Genomic DNA, 13145 nt, shown 5'->3' on the forward strand with positions numbered 1-13145 from the left:
CCTTTGTGTCTGTGTGGGTTTCCTCCGGGTGCTCTGGTATCCTCCCACACTCCAAAGATGTGCAGGTTAGGAACACTGGCCATGCTAAATTGTCCCTTAATGTCAGGGGGATTAACAAGGTAAATAAGTGGGATTATGGGGATTGGGCCTGGGTGGGATTGTGGTCGCTGCAGACTCAATGAGCCACATGGCCTTTCTGCACTGTAGGGATTCTATGGTCATTGGTAGAAATCAATTTCCATGCCCATAAACTCTGGAAATTCCTACCCAAAACTTTCCGCTTCTCCTTCCCCCGTGACAGCCTTTTCCATAAGAGTATACGAAGTAAGAGGAGTAGGCCATTCAGCCCCTCAAGCTTGCTCTGCCATTTGATAAACCATGGCTGATCTGATAGTGACCTCAACTTTCCTGTCTACCCAATATACTCTTTGCCTTGCTTGTCAGTCAAGAATCTTTCTAACTCAGCCTTAAACATAGACCATGACCCTGCTTTGAGAATGTATATTTTTGAACAAGTTTGGTCACTTATTCTGCAGTGGTTAGCACTGCTACTTCACAGCAGGGTCGTTGGGGGGGGGGGCTGCGAAGGGTGTTCGAGGGGGATGGGCTTCGGAGATTCCCCTGCAGGATAGGAATCCACTTCGGATTTTTATTCTGCAGGCTGGTAACAGCGTGGATCCAGAATGGATCCGAAGATGGTAAATTGGGGCTTGGCAGTAGAGTTGGGCATGCGGTTCATTAAGTCGATTTAAATGTATGCTAATGCATTTAAATCATCGGGCCACCCAATTGGGGCGCGGACCGGATCCGCCCCCAAATCCGGTGTCCGTAAAGGCACAATCTGCTCGGTTTTGGGTGCAGATCATGTTACAGGCCCGACGCCCGAATTTACTGCGATTTCGCACCCTGAATTTTTGGTAAAATCGGGTCCATTCTCTCCACATAGATCCATTCAAGGGCCCTCAAGATCTTATATGCTTCAATCAAGTTGCATCTTACTATTCTAAACTCCAAAGAACAACAAAGAACAAAGAACAGTACAGCACAGGAACAGGCCCTTCGGCCCTCCAAGCCTGCGCCACTCATGCGCCCAACCAGACCATTCTATTCCCAGTCTGTTCATGTGACTATCTAGATAAGTCTTAAACGATCCTAGCATGTCTGCCTCAACCACCTTGCTTGGCAATGCATTCCAGGCCCCCACCACCCTTGGTGTAAAATACGTCCCCCTGACATCTGTGTTGAACCTTGCCCCCCTCACCTTGAACTTGTGACCCCTTGTGTTCGTCACCTCCAACCTGGGAAAAAGCTTCCCACTGTTCACCCTATCTATGCCCTTCATAATTTTATACACCTCTATTAGGTCACCCCTCATCCTCCGTCTTTCCAGGGAGAACAACCCCAGTTTGCCCAATCTCTCCTCATAGCTAAGACCCTCCATATCAGGCAACATCCTGGTAAACCTTTTCTTACTCTCTCCAAAGCCTCCACGTCCTTCTGGTAGTGTGGCGACCAGAACTGGACGCAGCATTTGAAATGTGGCCTAACCAATGTTTTACATAGCTGCAACATCATATGCCAACTTTTATATTCTATGCCCTATCCAATAAAGACAAGCGTGCCATATGCCTTCTTCACCACCCTCTCCACCTATGCTGCCATCTTTAGGGATCTGTAGATTTGCAGCCGCAGGTCCCTCTATGTGTCGATACTCCTGATGGTTCTGCCATTTATTGTATAGCTCCCCCCTACATGCGATCTACCAAAATGCATCACTTCGCATTTATCTGGATTAAATTCCATCTGCCATTTCTCTGCCCAATTTTCCAGCCTATTGATACAAGTATAGTTTGTCCTATCTATCTTCATAAGACAACCTATCCCTGGTATTAGTTTGGTAAATGTTCTCTGAACTGCCTGTAAATTATTTACATCCTTCCTTAAATAAAGAGACCAATACTGTACACAATATTCTAGATGTGGTCTTACAGTGTCCTATACAACAGAAGCAAATGTTCTATTAGATTTCATAATTACCAAGTTGACCCTGTCTGATTACCTTGAATTATTCTAGGTACTCTATCATAACATCTTTAATAATAGTTTCTAACATTTTCCCTATGTCAGGTGTTCAGCTAACTGGTCTGTAGATCCCCACTTTCAGTCCTCTTCCCTTTTTGAATAAATGAGTTACATTTGCTGTTTTCCAATCTAATGGCACCTTTCCTGAACTCAGGAAATTTTGGAAAATTAAAAATAAGGCATCAACTATCTCACCAGCCATTTCTATTATATTTCAAGTCACAAATTAGCTTAAACCATCACCACCACCACCCCACCCGCTCCCCCATCCCTGTACAGCTGTAGCAAATTTCCCTCCCAGGATATTGATGCCCCACTGGTTCACACAAACCGTCCTGTTTGTACAGGTCCCACCTTCCCCAGAATGTGCTCCAATTATCCATGTAGCTGAAACCCTCTCTCCTACACCACCCTTGCAGCCATGTGTTTATCTGCACTCTCTCCCTGTTCCTCAACTCGCTATCACATGGCACTGGCAACAAACCAGAGATGACAACATGGTTTGTCTTGGCTCTCAGCTTCCATCCTAGCTCCCTAAATTCCTGTTTTAAATCCCCGTCCCTTCTCTTACTTATGTCGTTAAGAAGAGCACCTCCCTCTGTCCTAACCCATTTCGCATGGCCAATCCATCTAACCTACAATCTTTGGACACCAAGGGGTAACTGAGAATGGTTAATTTATCAAACCTGCACACCTTTGGAGTGTGAGAGGAAACCGGAGCACCTGGGGGATGGAGAATGCACAAACTCTACACAGACAGTTACCCAAGGTCAGAATTGAACCCGGTTCCCTGGTGCTGTGAGGCAGCAGTGATAACCATTGTGCCACCCAAATGGAGATTGCTGGCAACACTGCAGCACTTTTATTGGGTGGATTAGTGTGACTGCTGTTTGACAAGTTTATATTTTCATTGTAAAAGTTCAGATACAATTTCACGATGGAAAACATTGACAGGAATTGCGTGCAGTCGTACAATGTTAAAGATATAGATATAGATGCATTCTTGTTAAGAGGTAACATATAGAGATCCATGTTCCCTTTCAATTCACACCCCAACTTGACTTAATGATATATCATTGTTACTGGGTCAAAATCCTGGAATCCATCCCATCAGCATTGTGGTACTACCTTGACTACAGGCACTGTAGCAGTTGAAGGAAAAAATTCATTGCTGCTTTCTCAAAGGCAATTAGCAGTAGGCAATAATTGTTACTGAATAATCTATTTAAATAAAAGTACTCACTTTGCATTAATAAGGATACATTTACTCATGGTCCACCACAAGTTGACATCACTTAGCTAAAATGATGATACTGTATCAATCAGGTCTGATTAGTGGATTAAAGTGACCACTGCTGATAACTCATTGTAAAACTCATTGTTTTAAAATGCACTTGCTTTTCCTATTTCAAACTACGAAGAATGAAAGGCTTCATTAGATTTATCAACAGAGAGTACATCATTGAAAATTTTTTTCTGAAATAACTAGATTCAATTGGATTTTGAATTTGGATTTTGCAGCATGGAAGGAATGGATTAGGGTTTGCCCGATCTACCCCAAGCTTTGGCTTTGTATCTTTAAGAATGAAATTTAAAGAAATGGTGGTTTCCCCGGTGGATCTATCATCACATGAGTATCAAGATCGTTGCCTAAAGGTTTTCAGGGCCTTAAGAATTTTCTTTTTTATCAGTCTACAAACACAGATGAATAGGCTTTGTACTTTCTCTCATGTTGCTGTTCTGTACAAACGTTCCAAAATACAGTGAAAGACAGCAGATTGGATGATTACATTCCAGTTTCTAATTATTCTGTGGAGACGATACTACCCATACCTGCACAGTTCACAATTCGGTTTGCACGAATAACTCCATTTGGCATTTCTACATCCCATGTCCCATCAGATCTCGATGAAAGCCCTGTTACAGTGGCAGGATAATACAGCTCTGCTCCGTAGTGCCTTGCTCCTGCTGCCAAAGCCATGGTGAGAGAGTAAGGGTCAATGTGGCCATCTCCAGGATTAAATAACCCAGCAAGGACCTAGGGAACAATATATCACATCGTCATATCAATCTCGAATGCTACATTCACATAGAAACTACACAGCAGGTGTAGGCTTTTTCGAATAATGTAATTAAAGTTTATTTATTCATCACAAGTAGGCTTACATTCACACTGCAGTGAAGTTACTGTGAAAACGCCTTAGTCGCCCCACTCCTGTGTCTGTTCCAGTACACTGAGGGAGAATTTAGCATGGCCAATTCACCTAACTAGCACATCTTTGGACTGCAGGAGAAAACACACTCAGACACGGGGAGAATGAGCAAACACCACACAGACAGAGACTCAAGCTGGGAATCGAACCTGGGTCCCTGGCAGTGTGAGGCAGCAGTGCTAACCACTGTGCTGCACCTTCACTAAGGCAATGCAAACATTGGGAGCAATTTTGAGCCACACTCTCTGTCTGCAGGAATGGCAGTGCACGCTCAAAATATGGAAAGCGCGATTCACGCTGGCAAGTTTCCAAGTTCCGATCTTCCCAGCCCCCTTGCTGGGGGAGTGGTGTGAAACATGATGCGGGATTGCAAAAGTTCGTTTTAATACATTAACATGTCATTAGTGAGCACTCTCCAGCCTCCCCTTACTAGTGATCACGCCAATAAATGCTCTGCAGCCAAACAACACTGCCATTTAATGGAGGCCACGTCTTAACCCTTTGCAAGATAATGTCCCAAGCACTGAGCTGACATTCCAAGAAAGGTGCAACATCACACAAATAACACTGATGTGCCCTTTATGTAAGGTGTGATGGTGTTGTCTATCATCACGCACCCCAGTTGAGGTCAAGATTTGCCATCAGGATACAAGTACTGGTCAGATGCAGCCACTCTAACATGGCGCCAGGTTTTGGGGCAGGAGGGGGTATGGTTTGGGGAATGTGGGCTTTTGGTGCCACTGAGGCCCTAGTGGGTCTACGGGCTGCATCCTGCTGGAGTTAACAGGGGCCAATGTGGAGATGTGGAAATAGTGTCCGAGTGGAGAGTGTGAGGGAAGGCATTGAGGTACCTACTGAGTGTGCAATCACTGGGTGGTAGTCCAGGCCTTAGAATCCTTTTCATAAGATTGCCTCTTCTGCCATTTTTTGGTAAGATTTTGCCCATTGTTCTTTTTCACAGAGCGTGACGGACACTGCGAGCAGAATTCAGCAGGGTGGTGGCTTGGTGGTGACGTTACCGCACTAGTAATCCAGACAGCAAGACTAAAGCTCCTGGGTTTGAATCTCAGCACAGCAACTGATGGAATTTTAATTCAGTTAATAAATCTGAAATTAAAAACTTAGTCTCAGTTATAGTAACCATGAAACTATTGTCGATTGTTGTTAAAAACCCATCAGGTTTACTAACGCCCTTTAAAGAGGGAAATCTGGCCTCCATATGCCATCCCACAGAGAGGTGGCTGACTCTTAATACCATGTCAAATAGCTCAGCAAGTCACTACATTGCATGCAATCCCTACAAAACAGAATGAAACCAGACAGATCAACCAGCATTGACCAAGGCACCAGAAACGACAACGGCAAACATGGTCATATCAACACTGCCAAGTCCTCCTCACTAACATCTGGGGCTACTGCCAAAATTGGGAGCGCTGTCTCACAGACTAGTCAAACAACAACCTGACATAATCATTCTCACAGAATCATACCTTACAGTCACTGACCAGGATTTTCTGCCAGTTCATGCTGGTGAGAGCTTATGGTCCTGCGGCGGCAAAAGCTCAACAGGGTTGACAAAGTCAGGACCAAAAAGATCCTTCCACTATCGGCCTCGCCTCGGAAGGAAAGGGAAATCATACCCAAAGTCCCAGGCCCCACCATCTCCATTCATGGGCATGTCTTGTTCCACTGATTGGTCAGGCTCACTGGAGGTTGCAGCACAATGTCATGCAGGTGGGAGTGGGTTGTCCTGGGAGTCCTCAACATTTACTCCAGACCCCATAGACTTTCATGGCATCAGGTCAAACAGGGGCAAGGACATCTCCTGCTTCATCTGCCACAAGACGAAGGCACTTGGCTGAAAGCTACTCCAGCCTCTCCTTACTAGTGATCATGCCAATAAATGCTGTGCAGCCAAACAACACTGCCACTTAATGGCGGCCACTTCTTAACCCTTTGCAAGATAATGTCCCAAGCACTGAGCTGACATTCCAAGAAAGGTGCAACATCACACAAATAACACTGACGTGCCCTTTATGCAAGGTGTGATGGTGTTGTCTATCATCATGCATCCCAACTGAGGTCATGATAGGGTGCATTGGCAAGATCACTAAAAATAAGTTGTCAATCTGATAGTACCGTAACACAGGACTACTTACATGCCAAACAGCAAAAGTAGCCTGTGGTAGGTCCCACAATGAATGGATTAGATCTAAACTCTGCATTTAAGCCACATCCAGTCACGAATAGTGGTGGACAGTTAAACAATTAACTGGAGGAGGAGGCAGCACAAATATCCCGATCCTCAATGATGGGGGAGACCAGGACATCAGTGCAAAAGATAAAGTACCTTTAACCCTTATCTGCTCTGGGGCCTCTAAGGGGCCAGAATCTGGCATTGTTTTCCTACTAACAGACATTTTAAATCTCGAACATAAGGAGCTAACAAATTAAAGGAATTACATTATTTTACAATTACATTCATTTTATTAGCCCTCTTTGCTTAAAATCCAGAGGGAGGAATGTGTGAGGCTGGAATGTGTGAGGCTGGTGGAGTCAGGAAAAGGTCTTTGCAGAATGTAGCAAGCTAATATGATCAGGCCCACTTCACTTGGGGCTTATTCAGGGAGCTTTCAGATTGATCAAGGAACTGGGAATGTCTTTGGAGTGTTTCGATAGTAAAAGTATAATATGATGGATGGGTGAGGGTAGTCAGGACGCAGCATCCCCGCCCTGGAAACCAAGTCAGCGAGGAGCAATAAAAAATAATAGGGTGGATTAACAAGGGCTAAGTGGGTCTTCCACCCCTCACTGTGATGGAGGTCCTGCTTTCTGGAGCTGCCAGCCAAACCCATCTGGGCAGCACCAGGAAGGCGTTAGTGGCAGCTACTGAGACTGCAGAAGGAAAAGAGGAAGATAAAGACCTATGAATCCCTGGAGTAGGTACATCTGGGATCTTGGACTGGGGATGCTTTGGGTAAGTTAGGGGGAGGGACAGTGGGAGGAAAGGAGGTGCATTTAAGGGAGGAAACAGGTAGGAAGATGGGGTTCGACTTAAGGGGGGGGTGCAATCGGAAAAGGTAGCCCAGTGAGTGACATCCCGCTTCCTCCCCACTGTTTAGACATTTAAGTTAAATATATTGGGCTTCCCACTCTTCTGCCCATGTCAAACATTTTATGGCATAGGCATGTATTATCTGAATAACTAGTCCAATTGACCGTTAATTATTCATTTAGATATCGTGGGAATGCTGCCAAGCTCAGTGTGTGGGCACCCCTGTGTTATGGGGGAGAACTCGGTGGTGGGTGGGATAGGTGCCCACCCCATATGATGTCATCCCGCCATGGGAAACACACCCATCAGGGGTACATAAACTTCAGCCCATGACATCATGGTCTAGTCAGGGAGGGGGGAGTTTATCTCAAATTAAGTTAAACGTCAGAAATAAATGCAGAAGAACATTTTTTCTATTGCAATAGCAAAGACAATAATTTAGTAAACACATCAACAATTATAAATAAAAGCTTAATAAAGTTGTGGATACCTGAATGGGCAATTTTTTTATTTATTCGTGGGACATGGGTGTCACTGGCTGGCCAGCATATATTGCCCATCCCTAGTTGCCCAAAGGTAGTTGAGAGTTAACCACATTACTGCGGCTCTGGAGTCACATGTAGGCCAGACCAGGTAAGGACGGCAGACATCATTCCCTAAAGGACATTAATGAACCAGATGGGTTATTCCAACAATCGACAATGGTTTCACGGTCATCAGTAGATTTTTAATGCCAGATATTTTTTAAAATCGATTTCAGATTCCACATCTGCCATGGCGAGATTTGAACCCATAAAGTGACAAAACCTTGTTTGAAAGCAGGTTGGTACACAAGACTTGATGTAACGTGTATGACTTTTTGAGCGAAGTAAAACTGACTACAAAAGGGGATCCTGCTTGCTTGGAAGATGCTCTTTTGCTCCCATGTAGCTAACGTTTGTATTAAATATTAACATACATTTAAAAACAACATTGAGTTGACAAGCAAGATCACTGCTTGAAGGCTAAGTGACAAACCGCTCTCCAACACATTGCAAAATATCGTTCCAAGTAAAGCTTTTCTAAACATTGGCAAAAATATCCAAGCTGCTTTCATAACTTAAATGGTTCAAGGTAAAAGGGTTACAAAAAGATAAATGAAACGTCAGCAAAGTGAGCAACTCTGATTAAATCAACCAGTGCCAGTTTACCTTGTCAATATTTATCAGAGGGAAGAGTTCCTGCACCTTCTCAGGACTGACCAAGAACTGTGGCGTCACATTCCAGCGTGTCCGGGTCATCTGGTAATGAAATTCATCCACTCGAGTCGGGGTGGTGGCGATTCGGAGACTTCCAGGTTGATGAAAGCCAACCGCCTGTGGAAATGTTCCCAAAGCAACAGCTTAAGAATGTCAAAGCGATTAACTCTGTCACAAACATATGGACAAGACTGATAACAAAACCTCTCTGGCCCATGTTCCATATTTTAAAAACTATATAATTTCCTAGGGTGCCCAATATCAATCTGCGCCCTGTTTTTTTAAGAAGTGCCCACAAAATGAGCTGAGAATTTACAAGCTGCAGCTGTGACAGTTGGTGCATTCAGCAGTTTTACTATTGGCATGTTTACACTGTCAGAAAGCAACCATTCTGATGTTCCAAATGCAAACAAGCTCCAAGAATGCTGCATTTCCAAAGACAGAAAGGAATGGATCTACTGGGTTGGTTTTAAGTTACGTGATAATACCAGTTCAGGGATGGTACACAGAAAGGCATGTGAAACTTTTCTAATGATTTTGCAGTGTGTGAGGGTTACAGCTGCAGCTGTGAATATGCCCTCCTTATATTGGATTCAGGGAACTTAGCCAATGTACCCTCTCATTTTTTTTTGAGTTGGTGGGCAGTTTATTGGAGGACACAAGTCCCAGGTCCCTGGCGCTGTGAGTGCACAGTGGTTAGCACTGCTGCCTCACGGCGCCAGAGATCCGGGTTCAGTTCCAGCCTTGGGTCACTGTGTATGAAGTTTGCACGTTCTTCCCGTGTCTGCGTGGGTTTCCTCCGGGTGCTCTGGTCTTCTCCCACACGCCAAAGATGTGTGGGTTAGGTTGATTGGCCATGCCAAATTGACCCTAAGGTCAGGGGATTAACAAGGTAAATGTGTGGGATTATAGGAATAGGGCCTGGGTGGAACTGTGATTGGTGCAGACTCGATGGGCTGAACAGTCTCCTTTTGCACTGTAGGGATTCTATGATTCTATGAAGTGTATGGCCTCTTTCTTTTATTTGCACAGCCACACAAAAGTTCACACCTGGAAATTTAAAGGGCCTGGCCTGTGTACAATTTGCTACGGAATTCCATGCAGCTCACAGCTTAGCTGGAACGTTGTTGGCAAAAAGACGGAAGCATACACTCTTCCATACAATCATACCAATTGATGGTCAAAAGTCACACTTGAGACGTTAAATGCTGCAAATTCCATGCAACTTATTGAGAGCCAGGGATGCGATAGGGTGGGACTTCCACTGTCACTATGTTTTCCTAAATTCTGGTGCTAACCCCCCAGTGAAGGGATAAACCTCAATCAGTCCCAAGTATAATGACCACCAATTGTTTTACGTTTCCCTTGGGGAGAAAAGGAGAGCCACAGAGGGATCAATTAAGCTTTGATGGGGCTTTTATTTCGAACATCCTCCAATCACCACCCCCACACCTAGCGCAACACGATTCAATTGGAGGAACCATTTTTCCTGGCCTTCTGCAACCCAATATTTCTTCCCCACCCACAAGCAAGCTGCCACTTCCCATCTGCGCAATAACCAGCAGCATGCAAATACAGACCAGGAATAGAAATCACTTCAGCCTCACGACCTAGAATTGTCCCCATCTGCCCAATTCCCATCCCACTTAAAGTTGGTGCTTTTGGGCGAGACAACAAATTTCTGACAAATCTGGCTCTTCTTCCTATCATTACAGTGAATCATACATTCTGATTAACAATAACTTACCATTATCATATGTAGATCTGGATTTCAATTAAGTTATCATCTGCCTTGAGAAGCTCAGTAAAGTGAGAAGTTGAGCCCCTACTGCCTCAGCAGAAAAATGTGATCAATACATTCCTAGGCAGGAAAACTGGGAAAATTGAGCTGGCGTGCATCATCAGCCCTAGGAACATTATGTTAATTTGATAAGTTTCTTCTAAAATTTTATCTTTTTTACACGATTGAGCAGTTAATTAATTTATTTGAATATTAACTCATTTATTTAGTTTGCTTATGCTCAAAAAAGTATGCACAAAGGGCCCTGCATCCCCTTTAGAATCATGCCCTTTCTTTTTATATTGTCTCCATATTCTTCCTACCAAAATGAATTATGACACACCTTTCACAACTGAATTTAATTTGCCACTTGTCCATCCATTCAACCAACATATCTATGTCCTTTTGAAGTTCTTTGTTATCCTCCTCGCAATTCACAAGTTTTCCATGTTTTGTATCACCCATAAACGTTGAAATTGTGCCATGTACACCTAAGTCAAGGTCATAAATTCACATCAGGGACAGCAATGGTCCCAACACTGAACCCTTGGGGATTCCACTACAAATTCAGAAAACATCTATTAACTACTGCCTCCTGTTTCTTGTCACTCAGCCAATTTTGAGTCTCTTTTATTCCATGACCTACAATTTTTCTTTAATTCTGAAGAAGTCATACAGACTTGCACCACTAACTGTTTCTCTCTCCACAGATGCTGCCAGACCTGCTGAGTGCATCCAACATTTTCTGTACATTTCCTGTTTTTGGTTTCAGATTTCCTCATGTCTGTTGTGCGACACTGTGTGTCAAATGTCTTTGGAAATACATGTACACCACATCAACGGCACTGCTCTTGTCAAACCTCTCTGTAATCTCATCAAAAATCTCAAGAAAGTTAGTTAACATGATTTGTCCTGAACAAATCCATATGGGCCTTCCTTAATTAACCTGCATTTGTCCATCTGACATTGATTTGTTCCCGATTCATTGGCTAGGATTTTCCCTCCAAAAGCCATTGGAGGGAAAATGGCTCTGCTTTGCTGATTTGCCAAGTTTTCCTTCCCAGAAAATCCTGACCATTATTTCAAGTCTTCTCCCCACCACTAAAATCAATCTGATTGGCTTATCTTTATACCCTTATTGGAACAAAGATGTAAAAATTGCAATTTTTCTGGAAAACTATGGCCGGTGCCTCTGCAATTTCCAATCTAATTTCTCTCAGTATCCCAGGATGCACCTTAGGGATGATCTTATAGAGGTCTATAAAACAATGAGCAGTATAGATCAGCTAGATAGTCAACAGCTTTTCCCAAAGGTACTGGAGTCTAAAACTAGGGGACATAGGTTTAAGGTGGGAGGGGAGAGATACAAAAGGGTCCAGAGGATCAATGTCTTTCACACAGAAGTTGGTGAATGTCCGGAACAAGCTGCCAGAGGTAGCAGTAGAGGCTGGTACAATTTTGGCTTTTAAAAAGCATTTAGAGAGTTACGTAGGGTAACATTGTTATAGAGGGATACGGGCCAAAAGCAGGCAATTGGGACTAAATGGTAAAAACTGCGTGGCATGGACAAATTGGGCCAAAGGGCTGTTTCCATGCTGTAAACCTCTATGACCTCAAACAGTCCCGATGCTTTATCAACTTTAAGTGTCCATCAAAGAATCTTTTTAGTGCCTGAATTACCTCCTCCTTTACCACAGCCTCGGTAATATTTCTTCCTTGGTAAAGAAAGATGCAAAGTATCAATTTAATACCTCAGCTATTCCCCAAGTTCCATGTGGAAATCCATGTTTTGCTGTCTATTCAGCCTTCGACCACCTTTTTATTATTTATGTGCCTGTTGAAGACTTTGGGATTCCTTTCTATGTTTGATGCTAGACATGTTCATACTCCCTCTTTACTCCTCTTGGTTTTTCACTTGTCCTCTGAACTTTTTATATACAGCCTGGTTCTCCATTGTGTTATGGTTCAGGTCAGAAATTCCAAAGTGTTCTATGGAGCCTGCCTGGATCATAAATTTCACATCTTGAATTTGGCTAGAGTAAGCATGATATGTTTCACTTCAGGTATGATTCAAATAACCCATTAAGGAGGTTTAATCAAACAAAGTTTATTTAAGGATATAGTTAACATGTGTAGTAAGAAAATTAGCAAGGACTTTTATCAATTTTCAGCAAGAAACAGAACAACCACTATAACGTGTAACCCTTAACAAATATATCTAATGTGTTCCAATCAAAACTAAAACCTTCCATAGACAAAGCCCTTTAAATAAGTTCAACACAGCAAAAACTAATGCTCACATGATACTGGAAATTGAGTCCTTTGATTGAAACCTGCAGTCCTGTGGATTTACTCAGAACAAGTTAAAGTCAAAAGAGCTGCTTAGAACCCCAGGGAGAGACTCTTTGGTCAAGTTCCCAACTGCAGAATCTTTACTGCAGGAAAGTAAGACCTTTCTTTCAGATAACCAACAGAATTTTCAAAGCAACAGGGAAAGATGGAAAATACTTCTTTTTATCTTGCTGTCCCTCCTAAGACCCAGCTCAAAACTGTAGCCAAACACAAAGTGAAACCTTGAACTCACTGAAACAAGCTGTCCAAAAACACATGACCATCCTCCTAACAATGCAGGATTGTAAAACTAATCCCAGACTAAACACAAACAACTGCATTGAAGCCACTTAAGGAGCAATAAAAGGACATTTGTAGTCAAGCTGGCAACAATGACATTACTGAAGCTGTGAGAGTTGCAGAAGTCATGATTTGAAAAAAAACCT

The 13145-nt window shown here is 43.2% G+C and overlaps 1 protein-coding gene across 1 annotated transcript in view; it reads right to left on the bottom strand.

Annotated features, from left to right (window-relative positions):
• dmgdh (dimethylglycine dehydrogenase) overlaps window positions 1–13145 on the bottom strand; it is a 110726-nt gene that overhangs the window by 79259 nt on the left and 18322 nt on the right. Inside the window, exons 4-5 of the mRNA XM_080189342.1 lie at window positions 8541–8705; window positions 3916–4120 (exon numbers count right to left, since the gene is read on the bottom strand). Of these exons, the coding sequence (XP_080045468.1) occupies window positions 3916–4120; window positions 8541–8705 (370 nt within the window). The remainder of the gene's footprint in view (window positions 1–3915; window positions 4121–8540; window positions 8706–13145) is intronic.

Source organism: Carcharhinus amblyrhynchos, chromosome 5, assembly GCF_965287045.1.
Source record: "Carcharhinus amblyrhynchos chromosome 5, sCarAmb.v2.hapA, whole genome shotgun sequence".
Taxonomy (NCBI): Eukaryota; Metazoa; Chordata; class Chondrichthyes; order Carcharhiniformes; family Carcharhinidae; genus Carcharhinus; species Carcharhinus amblyrhynchos.